The following is a 26,350-nucleotide window of genomic DNA, read 5'->3' as shown; positions in this document are numbered from 1 at the left end:
TTATTTATGTGGCTGAAGGTGAATAAAGGAAGCATTTTATTTGCGCTCACATTTCACTGACAGGCACAAACCTACATATACATATACATGTACATATATGTTTACGGATTCATTTATATAATATGTCGGGTTGTGTATGCATGTAGGTGTATTTGAGTGGTAGCTTTCCTTGCAGAGTAAACACTTGGCAATATTTCAGCGGAAAATGCACTGCTTCGGCTTTATCGACAAACAAGCCAAAAGGCTTTGTTCGATTCCTGGAAAATTTAGGTAATATTATTACAAATATGTGGGAAGTACAGATTATATTCTGAGATTTTGTAATTTTAAAGAAACGCCTATAGCTTGTGGTGTTGTATAGATGAATTAGAGATTATTCAAAGGTTAAAATGATTATTTGAAATTCCACTGCACGTTTTGATTTTTTATATTCGTTGAAATTCTTATCTAACTTTATTTTCACTAAGAGACAACAAATTCAGATGTGATCTTTATCATTTAAAAAACCATTCCGCACTCAATCATAACATCTGGTCGAATTTCAACCGGACAAACGACAAAAAATTACATTTTCACGTATATTTATTCAAATCTTTATTATCGCTCTTGAGCCGATATAAGCATGAAAGCCCTTAATTAGCCTCTGCTGGGATGGCCTTTGAAGATTTGTTCCATTTGAGTTAATTTTTGGAGCACTATTCACCAGAGTTTTGGACAGTTGCGACATCATATTCATAAGTCACGTCTCGTCACGTATAAATATATGTACGTTTGATGAATGCAGGATTCTAAGCTATGTACGTTGTCACACATCCCTTTTGCTAACTCCGACGTCGAGTTCTTTTTGCGAAATATTCAGGGCTTTTGGTGCGAGTCCAGCATAGACGATCCATAAGAGTTGTTATACTAACATAACGATTATCCATCACTGTTTATTCAGCTTTACCGTCTATAACAGATGTGGATGGAAGAAATTCATGAAGCAAGTTTCAATTACTTAACGATCCTCACTTCAAAACACTTCTGCAACATTTTCAAAGATTTCGTAGCCGCTTATTCAGGGTTGGAAGCATTGTACAGCTAAATCAGACTAATTTCCAAATTATTGATCTGATCTACGGCACATTGAGCATTGATTTTAGTTAAAACAGAATAAAAGCACGTTGGTCTTCCTGATATAGTTTAAATGCATCTTAAACCGGGGATAGCCGATACTTTGAAAGCATGTGGGTCCTTGGTGTTTCTGTATATTTTTCTAGTATTTTTCAATGGTGGGGAACCATCAAGAAAGTATTAGAAAAAAGGAAGACAGTAGATTGTCCGATGGACACAATTTTGGTTATTCAAAAATATTATAAAGTTTGGATATACCTTTATTTATGGTTTTTTCAGTAACCAAGGGCACCTGTCCTCCTATTCAATATTTCGAATTTAAGTTTTTTTTCAATCAATCAATCAATTCAATTTCATAGCGGCTCTTACTTAAATAAAATATCCATGATCTGAAGAATTTAAATTATTACATCCGTCAAATACAAGAGCTTTATATTCTTCCTTTAATTTTTAAAATCAAAAAAGTATTTTTATATACGGTAGATTCTATTAGGCAGCGCTGCTCGAGCTTGATCTGGGAAACGGGTGGAAAGAGAGATGTTGAGATTTTTGATTGTAAGCAGTGATTAATTTTCGAAACTCCACTCCACGCACTGGTCTACAGAGAGGACACAATAGTTTAAGGGGATTTTAGTTCCGCGATTTCACAATGGACTTCCTAATGGCCACGTTTCGTAACCAAAAAATTATTCAAAATGTGTTGAGTCGATCCATAAGAGATGTTAAGGTCTGACTACCTAACTTAACTTTGCATTTCTTGCTCGTACAATCCCTACACGAAGTCACTAAAACCTTAATTTTTACTCGAAGTCAATTCAAACCTTATTTTTTCATTATTTTTTTCGAAGCTTAAGAGAGAATGAGTAATAAATAAGGTTTTGATTTTTTCCATTTGCGGAAAACTTTAAATGTAATTTCCTAGTCCGCAAAAGAAAGCTACGCATTTAGAGAAACTGTTGTTTGTTGTAGAACAATTTTGTACAGCTGCTGCAAAATGAGAAAAAGTGAACTTTGATTTATTTGCCGAGTTTGATTGTTGACCAAAAGTGTTTATTATATTTTTTTCTTTTGCCATAATTTGTGTGCTTACAAGAATATCAATATTGAGGAACAGCGATTAATCAAAATGAATGTGCAAGAAAGAAAGCAAAAGTAAATAAATAAAAGAGAAACGTGTGCGTGCGAAAAAAGTGCAAAAAGTGGTAAAAAAAATATAATGAAATTTGTTGAAAAATAATAAAATCTAATAAAAATAATCAAATAATTACAACAACATAGAATAAAACGAAATTTTGGAACTTCGTAAAAGTTGCATGCCGCAAAGTTTTGGTTAAATATCCTTGAGAGCAAGGACAACGCCTACATTGTGTTTCACAAGTTCATACATATGCTTATGTGTAATAACAACAATAATTATACATAGTTGTGATCACAATAACAACATCATTTGTCAACACTGGCGGCTGTGGCTGCATTGGCACCGCCCCACTGGAGCGTGTAGCATTTGTATAAGTTATTAACGACGCAATCAACGACGTGGGCGATATCAATTACTTTGATGGCAATGTGTTTGCTACAACACAGCATCTTAGTTCAACTACTAATTAAATATCTGTTGATCCTGTGCGAAAATGGCTTATTGACAACGAGCAAAACAACAGGTGAGTGAACTGAAAACAAAAAAAAAATTAAATAAATAAGATAAACACTTAGACAGGGACATCAAGGATTATGCTGATGAGCACGATTATTGTGGGTTTCAATTATATAAATAAATCTGTGACTGTATGCGAAAGTATAGGTTAATTTTGTATAAGTGCGGGGGTTGCATATGTTTTTAAATATAAAATATAGAAGGTTATGTTTTGTAGTAACTTGAAACAATTATCGCTGAGAGATTCAAACGTACTGAGAGCCACCTATCAGTTGAATCACATGTTAATGACTCAACAGCGCTATCAGAGATTTCTGTTAACGTTTCTATGAGATTAGTTTTCGCGCAAATTCTGTCAATGTATCAACTTCTAGCAGTTAGTGAACACCAGCCAACTCTTCTAATACCTGTAGCTAATATTCATTGTTATATGTTTTCATTAAATGCATGATCAAATAGTAAGCGCATCCAGGAAAATGATAGCCGATCCGTTTTCGACAAATCTCTGAAAGAATTACTGTCATGGAAAAGTGAGAGAGAACGTTATCGTCTTTATTCGATAAGTTCAAAGTAATTGTACAAGGATTTTGACCGGTACATTGTTCTTATTCGAGTTAATATTTTACTGCGAAATAATACTTAATTCCTTTTTTATTTCATGCAATTTGGGTGAGAATTCCAGTAAGTGACTTTATAAAATAGATGAAAATTTAAAATTTTTGTGTAAAATTTATTTGTGTTATTTACTTATTTCTATACAACAGTTTCCGCAAAACCATTTTGAAGGTTATCTCTATCTATCACCGTCTTGTTGAAACCAAATGTCGCCGAGATCACGAGCTTCAATTTCAGGCATCAAATAGTCGGTTATCATGTCGCGATAACGGTCGCCATTGACGGTTATGTTCTCACCGGCATCATTTTTGGAGAGACCGATGAACCCACTGGGCCACAAAACACACCAAACCGTTTTTTTTTCTGGATAAAGTGATAGCTCTTGAATATCTTCAGGTTGCTCTTCGTCCCAAATGCGGCAATTTTGCTTGTTTACCTACCCATTGAGCCAGAAATGGGCCTCATCGCTGAACAAAATTTGACCCGAAAACCTCGGATCTTCAGGGAACTTTTCAAGAGCCCATAGAGCTAAGCGATGTCGCTTGGGAAGGTCGAGCGGCTTCAGTTCTTGCACAAGCTGTATTTTTGTATGCTTACAATTGAAAATCTCGACGTAAAATGCGCCAAGTCATTCACCCGTAATCTGTCAAGAAAGGCTATTGGAAAAAGTACCTCTACTTGGATCACCCGTTAGATGAATATCCGTTTTTTATTTCGCTTCAGTTAGGAGGAATTCTAAGGATAAACCGTCACCATCAGGGCTGCTTGGAAGAGGATTTTATCAGAATGCCAGCATATATATTTTGGTTTATATATTTTAATTCCAGTATTTTGATGATTTCCAAAATAAATTCCTAATGTTAGTTTGAATGTTCTAAACTGAAATTAAAATAAATATTTATAGCGATGCATACTTTCAAATTGAAAGTGGAAACCTCAAATACCTTTTCATTTCCTAATTTAAATAAAATAAATATCTTAACTTACTTCTTGTCAATTTGCTTATCAAATGCAAATCATGAGAATCTCCATAGTCATTATATTTCATATTTTACGATATAATTTAACATTTTCATCTTTGATTTTGAACAAAAGAAAAGAAAACCACTACTAAGTGAAGTCCTATCGATAAATTTTGCTTTTACTGCTTATCATTACGGAAATATGATGTGAAAGTAAAGGCAAAGGGACAACGGAATATAAAAAAAACATTGAAAAAAGCGAGGACGACACGTGCCTGACCCTTTTTTCCCTTCCGTGCACGAATAATGGCACGCATGTCCGAACATTAAGTTTATTTGGCCATCGAAGAACCGAAACACGCATAAGAAGTTGCTAATTATGGTGTGTGTGCTGTGTAGTTGTTTGGGTTCCGTTCATTCTTATTTATAAATACCTGCCAATGTGAAGGGTTTCCAGTTGACTTTAATACTTTTTACCGTTAAGTGATTAGATACCCTCTATTATGTGTGCCTTTATTGACTTACATCACATGAATCGATATAAACACGTTCCGCTTTGCTTTACGCTTCTCTGATTTACGGTTATAAAATTGAAGCAAATAAATTGAATTTAGTTGTTTAAAAAAAATCAAGTTCACTGCTTTTTGCTTTAGAAAATGCTTGCTTTAGAACACTTTTGTGATTTCAAAACGGATATAATAAATTACATGAAAGGAAATTGAAATAATTGAGTTTTGATTAAGTAGAGAGAATCAAGTACTAAGGATGAGTATATGTATATGTATATGTATGTATGTAAATGTTTGAAGCTATCATTCTGATAAATTTGGAGGTCTTCCTCTTTCTCTGCTTACCTCAATGGCTACTATATATGTCGAATACTCTTAGAGCTAGAGTGTTTTTATCCATTCGGACGACATGACTTAGCCGCTATCTTTTAATTCGTTGAACTATGTAAATATCGTCGAATATCTAGTACAGCGCATTGTTCCATCGACTGCAGTATTCGCCGTTGCCAATGCGCAAAGGACCATAAGTCTTACGAAGAACCTTTCTCTCAAAAACTCGTAACGTCGACTCATCAGATGTTGTCATCGTGCTTCTGCACCATTTAGCAGGACGGGGATGATGAGTGATTTGTAGAATTTGGTCTTTGTTCGTCGAGAGATGACTTTACTTCTCAATTGCCTACTCAATTCGAAGAAGTACCTGTTAGCAGGAGTTGTTCTGCTTAAGATTTCGAGCCTGACGTTGTTGTTGGTGTAACGATGATTCCAAGATAGACGTAATTATCTACGAATTCGAAGTTATAACTGCCAACAGTGATTTGGGAGCCAAGTCGCGAATGAGACGACTGTTTGTTTGATGACAGGAGATATTTCATCTTACCCTCGTTCACTACCAGACCCATATGCTTCTTTGTTAAGGCCATTGATATCGATACCATCGGCGTCTCTCTATTCACATCTAAAGCTCGAATTATTTTGATATTGTTTAACGTCAGTTTACACAGCTATATTAGTTTTGCGGGGATACAAAATTCAAACACAGCAGCATAAAGGCAACTCCTTTGCGTGCTGTAAAAATTAGCTTTGAAATCGACGAAGAGGTGGTGTGCGTCGTTTCTCTTTTCATGGGTATTTTCTAAGATTTGGCGCATGGTGAATATCTGGTCAGTTGTTGATTTTCCAAGCCTGAAGCCACACTGATAAGGTCCACTCAGTATATTGACCGTCAATTTGCCGGAAGAAAAAATAATTTTCTCGGTTTTTCAGATGAAATTTATTAAGAAAGCGCAATAAAACCACTGGAAAATAGCATCAGACATAAATTTATTTTCCAGTGGCCATGTAAAGTATTCTCGTTTAAGCAGTTTAAGGGTTGAAAACAAAAAAAAAATTCTTTGGCAAAGCCACAGTAAACTTTGGACCGATTAAAAGGAAAATATTATTTTTCACATAAATTACTTTTTGCTTACAAAGTGATTTGTTTAAAATTTTGTTGCATTCTAAAAATTCGCATGTTAGTGCAAAAAATGCCTACGCACACATTAATCAAGTAAAAATTTTAATAACTTCCATCATTCAACATGTAAACACGAGCAAGTGTATTTATGTTCGGCAAAGACTTCTACACCTGTAGCGCTCAGGGCTGTTGCTGACAGTCTTAAATAATTTATAGCGCAAATATTTTCCACCACAGAATCCAAGTAATATCACACATGCACATACATACATATATAAACAAAATAACTGTAAAGTAAATACTCACATACATCCTTCTCTATATGTATATGCGCACATATGTTCTATAAGCACATGTAAGCTAGTATTTGTTATGTATATAAGTTTGTATTAATGTGTATATTTGTAAAGGACTTAAATAATATACTGGCATATGGTCTTAGCCGCACAAAATCCATGCAAAGTCAGTGGCATTTGCAAGCAAGCACTCCAAAGCACCGTGGATTACGTATACGCCTCGGTGTACTTACCATGCTTCAGCTAGAATTGTGCCAAAGGCCAACTTGTTAAGGCGTAAAAAGGCAAAGGGAAAAACTTTTTTACAAATAAAAATTTGTAATTTCTCAGATAAAGTCCTCAAAAAATCACAAAATCTTTTGCATAAGTTCTGAAAGGTAGGAACGTTTTAGACATCTAAGGCGTGTTGTTACCGTTGAAATCCAGCGCAGCTGCTAGCTGAAAGCGCGCACATATGTAAATATACAAATTCCAAAAAAAAAATGTTTTCGTTATTTTTGTGCAAAAATGTGCGCACGTTGGTAATCTTAAAGGCGGTAGTGTTGAAGGTGCGTCATAAAAGTCAACACGAGTGCTTCCCGGCCAACTAACCTACTCCCTCAATAACTTCCACTCTCACCACTACTCTTCGAAACTGAGTCGCTTGCTTCAATATTGCTTGTTTGTAGTAAGCATAACTTTTTAATGGAAATTCATTGTATTTCTGCTTCGATTTTGTGTTTCCGGTTTTGGAAAAGCATATTTCTTCATTTCACAACTGTGTGTGACTTACATTGAAACTTCAAAAACCCATCAGATTGTCGTTACTTTATACTGACATATATTGATTTATGAAAAAAAATACTACACGTCAATATTACAAAAGAATAGCATTTAAAAGTACCGTATTTCCTAAAGTAAAAGCTGTCAAATCAGCTGTCAAAGTAAAAACCTGCGTTTGATATTTATGCTTAATATGCTTTGTAGAGTTCACATGCAAGGATTGACAGTGAAAACGTTCACAATTTTGGACATTTATTTCGAAAATTTTCGTTCTGTGTTCATTTCTCGCTTCTCGTATAAGAATGCGTTCCCACGAAGACTCTTTTGTCGCTTAATAGTCGCAAATTCGCTTTAAGTGTCGCTCATTGCGTAGCAGCGAACTATTACGAAGATGAACACAAAACGTGTCACCCGAGCAGGCGCGCCACGGTTCGTTTGTCTTTCCGTGAATGTCCCCTCGCCTACAAAAGAGTCTTCGTGTGAACACAGTCTAAGTAAGTAAAGCCACATTTGCAGTTGGAACAGCTGTAAATAATGTCTAATCTTTCTATCTGCATTCGGAAAAATGTCACATGAAGTAATTTTTCTGTTAATTGGCCACATAAGTTACATAGTTTGGGTCGGATATATTACTTGAAAAAAAAAACAAGTGGTCTCCTAATAACACAACGAATGACTAGAGGGTTTTTAAGCGTCGAGATCTTACACTGCTCAGCTACAGAAACTAAAATCTCAACAGCTAAGATTTAAAATGAAGTTATATTTAATAAATTTTTACGGTTTAATTTATTATGAAAAGTGATCAGAATAATCAAATGTTCAGGCATAAAATCATTAGAAGTGCCGCGGAAAGGTTCTTTCAGTTAAAAATTTAATTTAATTAAAAATTTGACAAAATTTTAACAATAAGGGTCTTAACTGTCTCGATAAGTGTGCCGAGATATTACATTTAACCTCAGACAAGAGAAAATAACTGCAACTGTTCCATTAAGAATTTTCATTAATAATATTATATTAATATTTCGACGAATGGATTTTCACGCGAAATTTAAGTTAAAAAGTCTTATTATTTTTTGCCCGCAGCAGTATGTGCTTACCTGCTATTCCATATCTACATATGTTTTGCGCATGATAATTTTTAAATAATAAATTACGAATATCACTTACAACTAATTAAAATGAAGCAAATTGTTTACAATATTTGTTTTATATTTCATGGCATTGAATTTGCTATTTTAATGTTGCTTTAATGCCTGTGACGCTGGGAATGGAATATTTCATATGAAATGTGGCATTTTACGGCAGTGTGTACGTTACCATGACAATTACTCATTAGTCGGTTCATAATGAAGTACACTTTTTGTTGCGGCGGTGAAATGTAGTAGAGTGTAGAAGTCCTAAAGCGGGAGCCCCGTAAGAAAAATTAAATTAGACAAATAATTTTATGAAATCATTTAATTTTTTTTATTTTTTCCTCAATTATATAATACTTGTACAATGTACATATTACTTTCAGTTTTCATAACTCATTTTTAAGCACAAAAGCATTAGCTTTTTATTAGATATAATACATTTAACTCAGTAAAACCAGCTGTGTGTCCGATATTTTGATTATAAAAGGAATATTCCAAGTTTGTATGGAAATATACTTAGTCCTGTCCTAAATTCGGTTACAAAGATCACAACGAACGCGGAGTACAAATATTGTCAAGACTTATTTGAAATGATCTGCACATCAAAGCCTATCGTCGGGGAAGGCAAAGACCACACACCTCAGCTCCTTCAGACTCAGATCGACTGACAACGGGTTCTAAGGAGCGACAATTTCAGTTGGGGAACAAGAAAAAATCACACGGAGACTAATCTGGCGAATACGGTGGTTGATCGATGATATTAATTGCGTTTTAGGCTTTAAATTAGGTCACAATAGTAATATCGTAATTAAAAAAAAATTCAGCTTTATCGGGATGAGTCGAGCAAGAACGCGTTTCATACCCAAAATATCTACCAAAATCATTCGAACGGATTCGCGAGAGATGTCGAGCTCTCTTGCCAACTCTCTAACACTTGACTGACGATTTTCAAGCCTTCATTTTATTAAATTCTTTCAATCAGTTGAAGAGGTCGAAGGGCGTCCAGAACGAGGCATGTCTTCAATGATCTCTCGACCGCCTTTGAAGGCTTTGTACCACTCGTAGGCTTGTGTTTTTGATAAAACTGAATCACCGTAAGCCTTTTGCAACATTCGCAACGATTCCGCAGACGAAATTTGGTTAGAAATACAAAACTTGAGTTAAATTCTGTGTTCGATATTTTTATCCAATGTAAAAATCGCAACGCACCACTGAGGTGTACCGAATTAAGCAGCTGCTGTAAATAAACTGCTTTACATATCGCGCTCATATTTGGCATATTAACTAAGGACAGTCCTACCAACTTAGCAAGATATATATTTTTGAAACATCATTTACCCGAGGAATTTGCGATATTACATAAAATTATGTTTAGTAAAAAACGTATTACAGTTTCATTTTTATAACGGTCTGAACTGTATATGTATATGGCTTAAAGATGTTTTAATCATAAGAATCCCTTTTCCTGCTTTCATACGGAACTCAAACCAATAAATATGGCATATGTATGTATGTACTTCTAAAGGTAGAGATCGGCACTGTATGATATGAAATATAATCAAAATGTAGTATGTAGTGCTTCTGTTATATTGTGACCTTACTTTAAGAGCATTTGCACTAAAATAAATATACGAATATGAGAAACTAATTTTACAACTTTTGCATTATTTACTGAGTCTAAAACTTTGCCAAAAAAAATTGACTTCAGAGTTACAACTCATTACAATACTACTATGGTATATCGACTTGTGCAGGCAACTAATTGAAACAGGGCAAAAATGAGCCTCTCAACTACAAGTGATTAAAATGTTTATAGTTTTGAATACATCTATTTGTTGACTAAAGGAAACTTCTAATTAATTTTTGAGCTATTCCCATGTGCATATTCTCTATGTCATTGCTTTTTCTAAATATAAAGGAGCATTGTCTCATATCATTTTGCCAGACAACAAAGGCCTATTAAAAACAACAAAGTTTATCGAGAAGGAAATAAAATAAAAACAGTTGATTTAGTAAAACCAAATGCAACATTAATGCAAAATTTTCCAGAACAATTCGCTTTAAACAAATTTTCCACAACTTTATCGCAGACATTAAGTTTTATTTTGCTTTCACATTTGTGCGAGTAGTTTGTTTAACGTCCATGTAATTTTCATTATTAAAATTTTCTTAATTTCATTTCGGTTTATATTAAATCGTATTTAATTGTTGAGGCATTTTGAGCACAAATACACATAGAGGGTGTCTTTTCAGAGGTATAGAATTGTTTAAAAGAGCTGCTGTTAAACCAGTTGCCAAAGTGAACGAATTTATTTGTCATTAGTATTCAATGTATATTGATAGATTATTAAGCAGGAACTTATACCCGAAAAAAATTTAAAAATTTGTTAAATGATTTTCAAAATCCCGGTTCTAAGTGAGAGCAAACCATTGATCAATGGAGTGCGAAAAAATCGCGAAGAGACTCGGTATTGTATTGTTGCCCGGGTATTGTTGATCCATGGTCGTGTTTTAAATTGATGATGGACTCAGCGAAATCGTCACTGGTGAGGAAAATTAACGTCGACTTTCGGCTTCTCTTCGTCAGTATCAAACGTCAAAGTGCTTATTGATTCCCGAAGTTGGTGAAACAGGCCACAGTGACCCCAAAAACATTACTTTATTGTGCTACACTTTTAGTGACCGAATTATGTCAAGAAATCGGCTTTATAATTGACTCTTGGCTTTGGATTATGTCATTTGACTAGGTTGAACACGGTATTTTAAGTTTGGATTGTAATACACAGAACGAAGCGTCGGATACCCTCTAAAATATGTAGATCAATGTTCAGTGTGGCGAGCTGAGCCGATTTAGTCTTGTTCGTCAGTATATACGCGAGCTAGATCCTCAGTTTTTGAGATATCGATCTGAAAATTTGCAGACGTTCTTTTTGCACAAAGAAACTGCTCCTTTGTCGGATCCGCCGATATCGAATCACTATAGCATATAGATATACAAACTGAACGATCAAAATCAAATTCTTGTATGGAAAATGTTTTATTTAACAAAATATCTACACGAAATTTGACTTGTATTGTTCTTGTAAGGTAACGGTACAATATCCGAAAAAACTGTTCAGATCGGATTACTATAGCATATAGCTGCCATATAAACTAACGTATCAAAATCAAGTTCTTGTGCGTTATTTGGCATTTATTTGGCAGATATTTCCATGAAATCTTGCATGGATGACTGTATAAGGTAATGGTACAACCTCCGAAAATTTTTCCATATCGGAACACTATAACATATAGCTGCCAGACAAAGTAACCCAACATTTTTTTCTTGTTTTCAATGAGCTTTTGGTTACCGAACTATACTTAGAAAATTCTGTTAGAGTTGATTTTTTGTAATTTTTGTAGAGATACGTCAAAGTAATGAATTTGTATGCAGAAGTACTAGTTAGGTTATACTTGTAAACTAAAGAGAGAGATGCCGGAAAAGTGGTGAAAAGTTCGGCTCTACATATGTAAAAAATTCCGAGCTTATGCTTTATTTGAAATAAAAGTTATGTTTCTCTAAAAAATAACCATTTTTTAAACTTTATATATACAGACATATGTATATTATCACATCTTGGCACACAATAAGCTGATCCTGGCTGCGTTATCATGGCGCACACATACACCCACTACTCATCTGCTTACATTTTGCCACTTACACAATGTAGATATGTAAATAAAAAGCATTAGCAGCAGCAGTTGTTTACTTGGCTACCAGGAAGACCGATAGTCTCTTGCCGCTGTTCGCTTATATGTGTGTGCGCCTTGGTGTTAAGTGCTTTTATTTGCTGCCGCCGTTGCCGTTGCCGCTGTCGCTGCTGCTGCCATGACTTTTCACAATTCTATTACCTTTTGTTGGTTTCCTAAGCAGCAACACCAATTATGCTCCTTTGTGGTTGCTGTGACGAGTGGGTGGCGGCGATGTGGTTTGCTACCACAATCTACTTACATACATACATATATGTTTCCATATTTGTGTCGTGTGTGCGTGTGAAAGTGGCGTTGCATGTATCTATCACTCAGAGCGTATCTATGTGACAGCCACATTGCCAACTAACTAACTAATTGCGTCTGATATCACAAATCATCAGCAACGTGCCCGGCTGTGGCAAGCAGAGCCGTGGCAGCACTGACATAAATAAAAGGAAAAATACAAATAAATTCAGCAAATAGACTTATCAACATCTTATGGAATTAATGTTGTTCTTGTTGGGCTTGTTGCTGGTTGGCTGGTTCATTGCTTTTAATTTGTTTAAGTTGGCTGGTCACCGCAAAATGTTTGCTAAACTTCTAACTGTGCCAGGATATGGAGAAAGTTGTTTGTGGCAAGCGCAAAATTGAAATTTTCCATTATTATTTAGTAGAGTTCACCAATTGGGCTTTTCGCCCCCAAGCCCGAAGTTCACCAGATATGGCTTTTTCCAGTTGTTGCACATCAAAAAAAAAAATTAAATTAAATAAAAAAAATTAAATTAAATAAGAAAAGAAAAGAAGAAAATCTGTATTGTAACAAATAATTTTCGAATAATTTACTGAAAATCTTTTCAACTGAGCTCTTCTGACAACAAACAGACGCTTGATGCTCACATTGGGGCAAGTGAAAATAGAATTATGTAAGACTTTCTAATTTAAGTTTGGTGTTGACCATGAAATGTGTCAAATTTAATGCTATCAACTGGGGGGAATTACGGAAAAAGGCATAAAGAAATAAAAGGAAAGAATAAATTCGAATGGAAACGATGAAATGTATATATGTACTTATTCAGCTCTCCAAATTTAGTAAAGCACATACATATGTACATATGAGTGCCGAAAACGTTGGTTCCACTGCACCTACTGGCCCTTAGTAATGTCAGATGTAGGAGCAGCTCGATGTGAGCTGAAGTATTCGTTATACAGGACGTCAATGCTTTTGCGAAGTTTACTGCATGTAGCCTTTTGAACTGCGAAGACAACAAAGACGAGGTCTAAATAATGCTGTATAGAAGCATTGTAGGTGTACCAGCATCTCTCTCATGCTTACTAATAACCATCCGACTCGCATTTGATGCCAGTAGATTGAGACCTGTCTCTAGGCCAACGTCCATGCTGCAGTCCTTTTGAGATCATGTGAGCAAAAACGTGCGTATTTTTCTTCGGGCCCCGATATCATTTTTAGTGATTTCGGTTTCTCGTGTACTGTACTTTGCTGGTTCGATAGCCAGATGGATGGCACTTTTGGATATAACACTAGCTATTTCGTTTCCCAAAAGTTCTTTGTGGTCTGGAGCATAGTATCGCCGCTTTTCTGACAAATACTGCCGCCTTTAAGATACTGCAGTATTCAGAGAGCGTGAAGGTTTGAATGAGACTCAGCTCTAAGTAATGGATTCCGGCTACAACTCAATTAGCCATTTTTAATCCATCTATATAAATGTTATAAATTTTGCTGGCATGTTGTATGCTTCTGCGCCATCCAACCCTGAAACTGCATATCTAAGTATCCTGAGGGCTATTTGTTAGCACTTGATGCCGGACTGAGTAGGCAATTGAGAAGTAAAGTCCTCTCTCATCATTCCCGTCCTGTTATATGGTGCAGAGGCATGGATGATGACAACATTTGATCAGTCGTCGTTACGAGTTTTCGAGTGAAAGGTTCTGCGGAAGATTTTTGGTCCTTTGACCATTGGTAACGGTGAATATTACGATAGTCGATAGAATGATGCGCTGTACTAGATATTCGACGACATTGACATAGTTCAGCGAATTAAGAGGCGGCGGCTACGCTGTCTAGGTCATGCCGTCCGAATTGATGAAAACACTCTAACTCTAAGTTTATTCTACGCAGTACCCGCCGGTGGCAGCAGGGGAAGCGGTGTCTACGCCAATAAAGAAGAAGAATTTCTAAATTTAACTCAAACAAGACAATTTTACTCTGCACGATATGTCGCTAGGGTGTAAAAGTATATTTTCTGTGTCATTCAATTCATCTATGCCTATTGTTGGCCTAAACTTTGCCACGGCTGACTCCTTCTTATTGTTCTTCTAGTTACATTTAATAGCTTTTACTGCTAAATTTCGAAAAATTGCAGCTTTTTATGTCGTTTTATATGCACATATATATTTTCCGTTATTTTTATTACATTTCATTTTTATTTTTTATTTTTATTTCGTCATTTTCCACTCTGTCACGCTGTGTTTGTTCTATTTTTCATTCTCGTAATTCATTTTTCGTGTATGGAATATTCAATTAGATAACTTATTTTTCAAATATACGCTTTGTTTTTGTTGGCGACAGCGAAAAGTTATTGTACAGTCAACTTGTAGGCGCGCAACCTCTTCGCCCTTCCCACAACACCCAGTTGGCAAGTCAGCTAGGCTGTGGGTTCCTTGATTTTCTCTCTTTTCATTTCATTTGGCTGTTTGTTTTTGTATTTGTTCACTTGCTGCTGTAATGTATACTCGTTCCATTTCTTGTAAGCGCGCTTTAGCTTTACTTCACGTACGTATGGTTGTTTGTATGTCTTTAAACTTTATGTTTGCAAAAGTTTTTGGTGCGTTAATAATTACACGCTTATGACAAGTGGGAATTATAATTAATTCGAGTGAGATTGGTGTTTTTATAATCTAAATACTGCCAGATAATTTTCAAAATATCACAAATATATTACATATGCAGGAGCTGAAGATGAATGTTAAGGTTCCTACGCACATTTTTCGCCCACACAATTTAGTTATATTTTCAGGAACTGTTTTCCTTTGAGTTAGTTGTAATGTTTTCCCTTGAAAGTAGAGAGGTTATAATTAACTTATATACTTTACTTGCTAATATTTTGCATTCCACAAGCTTTGCTTATTTGTCCAGAATTTTAAATATTCCCATATCTTGAATAATATAGTTTCAACTTTGTTTCTCTTCCGGAAATAGTTTCTGTGCAGGAAAAAATGGTAATGGCATTGTCATTTTGCGCTTGTAATTGCGAATAACTGTTTAGGGAACTGGAAAATTACTTGTTTATAATAATTTTATAAAAAATATTTTTATTTACATCAAGGAACTCTTTAAAACTGATCAGAACCTCTCTCCACAAAAAAATTTAACAGATACATTTCTTATAGCATAAAATAAATGTAAAAACATCCTTATCTTAATTGTGATCGGTGAGTTTGTGTGACAGCTTTATGATCCGATCTGAACAATTTGTTTGAAAATTATAGCGCAGGCTTGGAAAATGATTTTCGTCAAACTTCCTGAAGATATCTTCTCAAATTAAAAATTTTTCCATACAAGGACTTAATTTTGATCAACCAATTTGCATTGAAACTATCTTCTATAGTGATTCGATATTGGCAGGTCAAACAAATTAGCGGCTTCTTGGGGAAAAAAGAACGTGTGCAAAATCTCTAAAAACTGAGAGACTAGTTGGAGCATATACATTGTGACAAAGTACCCGTAAATTGTAAATAAAACGCTTAATATTTAATTATTATTATTTCAATATTTATTTAGTCGTCCTGTAAGGAAACCCTTCCAGATTTAATACTCTTAATCCAACGATTTGTTGGGATGTCCTTCAGCTCCTTCAGCGAATTTTGTTTTGTCTTTCTGATCGCGTTTTATATCCAAAATATTCATCAAAATCATTCGAACAGACTCACGAGAGATTTCGAGTTCTCTTGCCATCTCTTGATCTTTTAAGAAAAATGTGTTATCCCATCCAAACCATTTGGTATTCAAGTAGTGGTCAAAAGCTTTTTATGGCAGAACGGTTAGTTCACAAATTTGGTGATACACACGAGTTAATGAGATACGTCAACAATCTGACATCAAGATGTCATCTAAATATAACCTTGAAGCTATACTTGGCTTGATAATACTGCTAACCCATTAAGCTCCAGTGAGTTAGGGTTGCCTTTGAGAATTCACGTACCTCGAAGTAAGTATTATCTGTCTACTTTTCAGCAATTCATCAATTTTATTTCAAATTTTCTTACGCAACTATTTCGCCTCAATACCACTCACTCACTTTCGTCTACTTTACGCTCCTTCGATTCACAATATTCGCTTTGTTTACTATATTCGAAATATACTTGTATAATTCATTCGCTTCGTCTGGCTCATTTATATCCCTATTAATATCAGTTAATTTCGCTCATTGCGATGACCCAGTTCAGTTATATGGTTTTATAAATCAAATCAAATCAACTTTCAGACAACACACAAAAAGCATTGAACTCTGCAGAGTGCTTTCTTTCTAATAGACTGTATATATGTATGCATATAACTATATATGTTTATATGTAAATAAGTCAGACTTATCCAAATCTCTTGTTGTGTATGAGAGTATAGTTTCTTATTTACATATATACAAATTTGTATTAGAATACCCTCATGTACTTACATATAAGTATAGAGGACTCGTATATATGTATTGTTGCACAAGCTTGTTGAAAAAATAAAAATTTTGACAATTGCATAAATTCAAAGCAGTCAGCGTGCAGACGTTGAAGGTCTTCGCTTGAGACACACAATCACTTAAGCGGGTGAAGAAAGAAACGTCTGCGGTGCTAGTTTGAATGGCGGGCTATTCATGAATACCATAAATATCTGAATAAGTAGGTACGAATATGGTAGTGCGATTGAGCAAGTAATGGATATGAAAAATATCCTTTTCTTCTTTTTTCTTTGCTAGTGCTTTAAGGGGGGAGCCTGCTTTAGAAGCTTCAAAAAATCGATTATTTTTTTTTGGCTTAAATCTCTTTAAAAATAATCTGAGAATATGTCCCCAAAATTTTAGATGGGAATTCGAAATATTCTCGGAGCTAGAAGGGAAATAGTGACCGAGCGTCTAGCAAAATATGTACATATGTATATATGCGATTGGGCAGAAAGCGAAAACTTTGACGCGCGATTTCTCGGTTTTTCATTTTTACGATTTTTCTTAATTGGCGGACAGGATAGAAAAAAAAGTAAACGTCCTATCGAAATGAATCAAAATGCGTTGTATTTGGAATTAAATTCTCTTCTAGGTGAACCTAAAATAACTTAAGAAAGTTAACATTAATTCGGGTTTTAAACGATTTAAAGTAATTTCTTTTTTTTAATCTGCGAAAGATTGTTAAATTTTCTTGGTTCACCTAGGAATTACACCATTGAAAATTAAAAATTTCTTTTGTTTTTTGTTTCCGATGAAAATTGCGACCTGCATCTTGCCCGCCACACAGAAATTGCTCTCGAGGCGCCTCCGTAAATTTCTTCAAACATGAAGAATATCTAATGTATAATAATAAAAAAATTTGAGAAGACTCTTCAAATATATAAGAATAAATCCTAAAAGTTTTATTTCAATCAGACATTTCTTTCCTTTCCAAAAAAATCCTTGAAAATATAGATTTTTTGAAGCCTCTAAAGCAGGCTCCCCCCTTAATATCTCTAAGAATTTTAAAAATACTAAATATTCTTCGATTTTAGTATCATTTTATTTTCCACTCAATGAGGTGCTTTGAAAACCTTGTATTATAACTTGTAAAAAAAAACTTTGAGATCTCTCGCTTTTACTGTAGCTTTATTTGAATATTGTATTCGACATTTTTCATCCTTCGGAAAACAACTTCGGATTTTAAGTTAGATGTTATTTTTGTCTTCGCCGTATGCTCGGTTCTTACACAGTGAGAAAAATTTTATGATATCGATGTCGTCAAGGTATATGTATTAGGCGAAAGTTGTCGCTTATCTAAGTACTGTTTTATCTTAAACTTCGCTAGATATAAAACGATCCCAATATTTAGAAAGATTCGCTTGGATAATTTCCGCTCTTTTCTCACTAATTACTTAATTGGCTAGTCTTTACAGGAGCGTCGTTTGAAACGGTTAACCGGATCAGTACCTGCACGATCTTAAAATCATTTTGAGTTTGTGCAGATTAAGTTGTTGAGTAAGTTCTCCGCCTTTCATAAGGTTCGCGAGTTTTTTTTTGTAGATAATCATTAGCTTCCAAGCTAACTAGGATGGAAAATCCACCTTCAGCAGTTTCTTGTATTGCAAAGGACCGTCTAGTTGATCAGTCTTAAAACCTAACGCATCCTGACCAACATTATATTCTTATATCGAGCCTGTCTATGTCTGCTGGCCTAACCAACTGCCAATGACAAACGAGCTATTTCACTCCCATCAGACGAGATGCCACATGAAGAGATTAAGCTCTTCTTTGATTTTTTTGCGCATTCATGATGAATGACTTCATATGATTTAAGTTGCTGATTGCCTTACACAAGCATGTATGCGGACACACATACATAGCTAGCTGTGCAAAACAGCAGTCAGCAACGGTTGGCGTGTTGTCGCTGTCAACGCAACTGTCGCCCATTGACAGCTCGCATAAACAATTTTAATTGTTTACCAATATTACTGCAGTTGCACTACTCAAGCTGAAATCGCAGCTAATACCGGGGAATAATAGGCAAGATAAATGCTTTACAATCGTTTATGCGTAGCGTCGGTTGTTTTGACATTTGAGCAGCTAAATATAGTCGCGAAGTGAGTTGTAGGGTAGTCATGAAAGGCAACTAAAAATAGGAGTTAAATGGAAAATAACTCTGGTGCACACACACACACAGACAACTATACGCATATAGACATAGAAAAGTAATGCCAGACGTGCTCAATAAAATTTAATTTATGACTGTTTCTTTACGCTTTTCTATTGTCACGCTGATATTGATTGACTGCAATAGAGAATAGCGTCGTAGTTGAAATGAATTTGCATATTTGCACAGTTTAAAAATAATAGCATATATAATGCACTTACATACATATTTGTATGTATGCTTATACATATTTATTTTGTAAAAACTACTTACTCTTTTTTAATTGGATTTGAAACTATTTGAATATTCTAAGCAAGTAACTGGTACTTTAGTAAGTATGCAACTGAAGCGGCATTATTAAATTGTGCGATTAGGGAAATTTTTGACCACCATGATTGATTGCATGGTTTCTTTGGAATTTTAGAGTATTTTAGCCTAAGCACTGCTTGGAAAATTTTTCAAATATAAAACAGACAACTATCAAACTCAGTTTCAAAAGAGTCTCTCAACCACTGAGAGAAATGTTTCGCAACTCAATCTAATTCGGATATTTCTCACTCTATGATGACACGTTAGTTAAAAAACGTATACGTCAACTAATCTGCTGAATACAGATTATGTAATCGGGAATCCTGACTATGATTCGAGTAGCAAGAGCACGACTAAAAGGTTGACAAAGTTGTGAGTGAAAATTATGTTCCATAAGCTGAACTGTTCCAACTTTATGGTGAGATAGACAGATTGGCGGATATAGAGAGTACATCAGGCCTTATGTACGTACGGAACCTATTCCGATGAAAAACGGTATTCTATTGAAATTTTATTATATATTGTTCTTCTTTATTGTAGTTGATACCGCTTACGCGATTATAGCCGAGTTGACAACAACGCGCCTGTCGTTTATCCTTTTCGGTGTTTGGCACGAATTTGGAGATTCCAGGTGTAGCCAGGTCCTCCTTCCCCAGGCCTTCCCAACGGAGTAGTGGAATTCCTCTTCCTCTGCTTCCCCCCATTCGGACGACAAGACCTGGCCAGCATAGCTTCTGCCCCTTAATTCGCTGACTGCGGTACTCGGCGTTACCAATGCCCAAAGAACCACAAATCTTCCATAGAACCTTTCCCTCGAAAACTCGTAACGTCGACTTATGTTAGATGTTGTCATCGTCCATGCCTCTACACCACATAACTGGACGGTGATGTTGAGTTACTTATAGAATTTGGTACTTTGTTCGTCGAGAGATGATTTTACTTCTCAATCGTCTATTCTTGCCTGTTGAGCTATTCTGCTTTGGATTTCGAGTCTGACGTTGTCGTTGATGTTAATGCTGGTTCTAAGATAGACAAAATTAGATGTTCGTTTGATGATGGGAGATATTTCGTCTTGTCTTCGTTCACTATCAGACCCATTTCTTTCGCTTCCTTATCCAATGTTTAGAAAGCAGAACTAACGACGCGGTTGTTATGCCACTCTTCTAGTAGAATGTACCTTATCTATTCAGCTCTGCAACTCGAATTAATTTCCCCAGCAAAAGGTTGAAGAAATTCTACGATAGGTAGTCGCCTTCTTTGAAACCTCATATGGCATCGAACGGGTCCCGAACCTGTTGAAGGTTTTTGGTATTGCTCAACGTCAATTTACATAGCCGTATTAGTTTTGCGGGGATATCAAATTCAGACATCGTGGCATAAAGGCAGCTTTGAAATTGACGAAGAGGTGGTGTGTGTAGATCATCTTTTCAGGGATCTTTTCCAAGATTTGGCACATTGTGGATATCTGATTAGTAGTTGTTTTTCCAGGCTTAAAGCCACACTGATAAAGTCTAGTCAGTTTGTTGACGGTGGGCTTTAATCTTTCATATAGTATAGCTCGATAGAACCTTATATGAGAGGTTGAGCAGGCCACGGCCGTATTTGAATAGCTGGATCCGCAATCTATCGGAAATTTGTTGTTCTCCAGACGGGTGATTACTAATCGAACTTCTTCTTTGTCGATTGGATTTTCGGAAAATTTTCGAGAATTACCCCTATCGGCCATCTCAACAAGCTTTTCTTCAAGTTCAGCTGTACGTAAAGAGCTTGAAATGCCATCCATCTTGATTCGCCACTGTGATAATCCAACCTTTGAAACATAGAATTTTTTTGGGATACGCAATGACAGTTTGAAAACTGATTTATTGGGATAATAGGAAGAAATGTTTTTTTTTTCTGAAAATCCAGAAATTATAAGTTTTCATACAAATAAAGGAAAATATTATATATATTAAGGAAAAATATTATACCTAGTTGCATGTAAAATAAAATCCATTCACTTTTCAATACGATCGTGCTCACCGTAGTTTCTTTCTTGAAACATGTTTTCAAAACAAGCTACCCACGAACATTGCCAATACTTTTTAAATAAAATTAATTATATATATTAAACTATTCATCCTCCATGAAGGCCTGAAAAAGAGTCAGTATCTATACTTTGTTGTGATACCAGCTTGGCTGTTTCTCAACCATACTTTCAAGCAAGCAGACCTACAGATTGATACATCTAATCATATTGACTTCATATTTGTTAGGTCCGTCGCTTCTGCTTCTGAGCCTCACATACTTTTGACGGAAGCGCAGATATGATTTCTTTGCCTTTATTGAACCTTTAAAAGAGTTAAAAAGCAACTTACGAAGTTTGCTCCTTATTATAATACTTTTATTTTATTATCCACTAAGTAATATAAATATTTTCACTCTACAGTCTTCGTATGCTTTAAAACCGCGGCTGCTTTGATATGCAATTTCATTTTGCTAATATGTGAAGCGTTCGCATAAAAAATACGACTTTAATAAATGACCGTTCTTCATCCACGAGTGCTGCCACATTTTATAAATATTATATGTATGCTGAGTGATGTTCATGAATATTAAATTATGAATTTTTGATGTTGCGTGAAATTTAGTACTTTCTTCAACACATACAAAAACACTTTTTTTATATCGTATTTTGTTTTATTTCAAAGCGGCTAAAGGATCGCATGACAATTTAATATATTTTTGAAACTTATCCAAGCATTAGTTATTTGTTGAGAGCTCAATGTGGTGTTTTTCATGCAACAACAAGGCAACTAGCTGTCGTCTTCGCTATATTTATGCTCGAGCTTGAAATTTAATTTTCCAGCATTTCAAGCAAAATGTGAACAAAAAATTCACGAATTTCCGCAAGCATGATTTTTCGAACGAACCTGAAATAATATAAGCATTCGTACGCTCTTCGGTATCATTTACACGCGCATTTTTTGTGGAATTTTTTTATTCTTTTACTATTTATAATAAAAATTCCTCCTCATGGTGTAAGAGTGTAAATAATAAATAAGTCTAGTTGAATTTAAAAATATACGAATTACTATAGCTCTCTCTCTCTTCCCCCATTCGTTAGGTGTTTACACTCGTAACTAGTGGATACTTGGAATCACTATACAGCTAGCCGTCGTAATACTTATTCACCTTGTTAGACCCCGGAACCACTTTAGTGTTGCTCTGTAGTACGATTAACAGGCCAGTAAGACTAAGTTTCTATCATATTATGTGTGTGGCAGATTATTATATATATTTATATTCTATATGATATGAAGCTAAGCAAAAGCGGGATTAATTTTACACAACATATGGGATCGTGCTAAATATATGAACCGATTTGATATATTCTTATCTTTGAGCAATTTAGGTTAATTTCTAATATTTCTCGGAAGAGGCTGCTAGAAATGTAACAGTAGATCTACTGCTCTAGAGCGCAGCCTCCCGTCATAGTAGTGACTATCCGCTCCGATAGTTGACAAGACTAGTGAAAGATGGCTAGACTCTTTACCTCTAGCATCGAGCTATTTTATGATTAGACTACTTTGTATGCCTGGCCACAGCGGTATCACAGGAAACGTAAGGCTGATGAATCTGCTGGGATAGATACTTCTGTCTCAATAACTGTGGAATGGGATCGAGTAGGAGCTACGTTGACTCCATATGCTCTACTACCCAACCGTTGGACTTCAGATCAGCTCAGCAAGCATTGGTCAACTACCAGCAGCTTTGCAGTCGCCAGGCCCTTTTGGCTCGGCTTAAATCGGAAGAGGACTAGGGAGGACTGTCCGATGAGAATTCATGCAGTAAGATTGAATATCTTAGCGGCTGCCAGCTGGATTAGCTATTTGGAAGAAAATGGGATAGAAACATCTCAACACTTCCTCCTGGAAAATCGCGTTTGCCAGTTGAAGGCAAAAATACCTGGACCATGCACTTAGGCATCCAGATGAAATAGCAAAAATAGATAAAATAGCAGAATTGTGATAGCTTCAGGGCGCTTTTTTGACGTCTAATATCCAAATACTGAAGCTGTTTGGAAGAAGATGAGATAGAAACATCTCAATACTTCCGTCTTGAACATTATGACCCGATTCAGCCCATTTGTAGCACACAGACACACTATTATAAGGAAAGGATTCTCTCTGAATTTCAATTGTTTATCTCTCACATTGGCCGATATTTTTTGAAAAAAATCAACTATCACCACTTGGTCCATATATTCAGTACCTAGAGGCTTGGAATAGTTTTGGTTCGATTTAAGTCATAAGGTGTCACACCTCAGATGATCTATTCGTGAAAGTTATATCTGATATATTAATTCATCCTTGATGCCAAGCTGATAGTCTAATTTTGACTTTAATGGAAAGGCCTCTCAACCATCACGGGGTAAAATGTCTCTGACTTACTTAGTCATTTACTCATCGCGCTTTCAGTATATATTAACAGTTCCATTATATGGAGAGTGAGCGAGGTTATCATCCGATTTTGTGCATATCCACACTGTCGATAGAAGTTCTTATACTACTTGTGCTCGGCAAATTTGGTTGTTATAGCTTTAGTGATTGAGGAGATATGTACATTAAACTTATTAAAGGGCGAGGCCACGCCCATTTTTTTGTACACAGATGACCCATGCCACTTCGATCCCCTGTGCCACATTAGAGTTTTGTATCTTAATTTGTTACTTAGTTATGGTACTTTATAAGTTTTCGGTTAATAGCGTTTTGTGGGCGTGGTCCGTTTACGCCTTATCTACGAACTCGTTATTTTTTGCCAAGAAACGGGCATACCAAGTTTCATCAATATATCTCAATTTTCACTCAAATTACAGCTTGCACGGACGGATGGACCGACAGACATTCATCGGGACTTAAACTCGTCTCGTCATCCTGATCATTTATATAAGTATACTATATATAACCCCATATGTATAAATACGTATGTTCAAACGTTAGGTGAACAAAACTATTACACTCTGTAGCAACATATTGCAAGTGTCTAATAATAATGAATAAATTTAATGAAAAAAAATAAAGACTATGCAAAAATAAATGTATAAATATTATATATGTTTGTACATATATATAAAATAAATAATACATAAAAAATACACATAATGCATAACAAATGATTCATACATAAATAGGAATATATCATATTCGTATCACTTCGTGCTTAAATATTTAGTCACGTGTAAATCGGTTGTGGTGCTCGTTAAAAAGAAATTAAGTTTATTCTAGAAATTTAACCACCGCCTATCTTCCCGCCCCGTTGAATTTGTGACTCTATGACTATTAACGTAGCTTAAATTTCACGCTTTTGTGATTACAATTTTGGCAGCGCTCAAGCGAATGAAAATCATGGCATATATGCCCTACATCCGTATAAATTGAAAAGTTTAGTTGTACTATTTCGAAGTTTTTAAGTGTTTGGAATGTAAACCTATGGAAACATATATTTTTATGTAAATAAATTCCCACAAATTCTATTTTATCAGAGATTTTCGAATTCCTTCTAGATTTAGAAAAACTCTGATAAAATATCATAAACACTTTAACTTCCTCCATAATTTGTTGACGCTGGAAACATATATTTTTATCTGATATAAGAAGGTTACTTTACATTTAAATTTTTCGTAAAATGAGATACCATTCAAATAATAAAATCAGACAGCTGATCCATATAGGCTTCGAACTGCAATCCGTGTTTTCGTATAGAACTTTTTGCCATAAACCTGGAATAGAAAATTCTTTGGGTTGAAAAACGGTGACAAAAAAAGATGCGGAACCATTGAATGTTGGAAAAGGCTTACGGTGAGCCTACGATTGGTACAAAGCCTTCAAAGGCGGTCGAGAGATTGTTGAAGTCATGTCTCGTACTGGACGACCTTCGACCTCTTCAACTGATAAAAATACTAAAAAAGTGACGGATATGGTGCTTGAAAATCGTCAGGCAAGCGTTAGAGAGATGGCAAGAGAGCTCGACATCTCTCGCGAGTCCATTCGAATGATTTTGGTGTATATTTTGGGTATGAAACGCGTTCTTGCTCACCTCGTCTCGATAAAGCTGAATTTATTTCGAAAATAGTACGATTGTGACCGAATTTAAAGCCAAAAACGCAATGAATGCCATCAATCCACCACCATATTCACCAGATTTGGCTCCGTGTGTTATTTTTGTTCTTCAAACTGAAATTATCGCTCCGTGGAACCCATTTTCAGTCGATCGAAACGATAAAACAGCAGAAACCATACTATAAGCTGAAAATAAGCCGATTATTCTCAGTTCGCTGCATGAAAATTTTGTTACGGAGCCTCAGTCTTTGGATTTAGATGAATATTTGGTTTAGATCTCACAAAATAGGTTATATTATTTGGTTTCTTATATTTTAGTTGACTTTTTTTATGTTACGGCTCGAAAATCCAAACATTTCAAAATGATTAATTTCAAGATTTTTGTTTTTTCTCTAAACAGATTATTTTTTTAATAAGCAAGAAACAATTTTGTTGTGCAGGGTATATATTTGGACATTTATTATTTCACTTTAGCGTTGAGTTTAGTTGAATTTCATGGCACATCGTGCGAAATTCGCTTTTTTTTGGCATCTGCCCTTACGTGCTCGTTTGTGGTTGCCACTTTGTTATTGTAGTCATTCTAAGCTACGGCCGGTGGTTGTGGTTGCGTTGGTGGTGGTGCTGATGTCGGTGTAAAGCGCCACAGGTGTTGTTGAATGGGCGCATTTGCACAGTCAATGTAAATTACCAATATTTGCGAAATGTGCCGCACGCGCATGCATCAAAAAGCGGATGCCACATCGTAGCACACGAACACATCCGCCATGTGCCATGCAATTACGATTTCGCAGAAAAACCAACATGCATGTACACATACAAACATGTGTACATT

The 26,350-nt window shown here is 35.4% G+C and overlaps 1 protein-coding gene across 1 annotated transcript in view; it reads left to right on the top strand.

Annotated features, from left to right (window-relative positions):
* The first annotated feature begins 2,077 nt into the window (after nucleotides 1-2,077).
* Nucleotides 2,078-26,350, top strand: part of LOC126767768 (protogenin) — a 166,922-nt gene continuing 142,649 nt past the window's right edge. Inside the window, exon 1 of the mRNA XM_050485389.1 lies at nucleotides 2,078-2,774. Coding sequence (XP_050341346.1) covers nucleotides 2,672-2,774 — 103 coding nt within the window. The 5' untranslated portion in view covers nucleotides 2,078-2,671. The remainder of the gene's footprint in view (nucleotides 2,775-26,350) is intronic.

The sequence above is a fragment of the Bactrocera neohumeralis genome, chromosome 2 (genome assembly GCF_024586455.1).
Source record: "Bactrocera neohumeralis isolate Rockhampton chromosome 2, APGP_CSIRO_Bneo_wtdbg2-racon-allhic-juicebox.fasta_v2, whole genome shotgun sequence".
Lineage (NCBI taxonomy): Eukaryota > Metazoa > Arthropoda > Insecta > Diptera > Tephritidae > Bactrocera > Bactrocera neohumeralis.
This window is presented reverse-complemented; position numbering and strand designations above follow the sequence as displayed.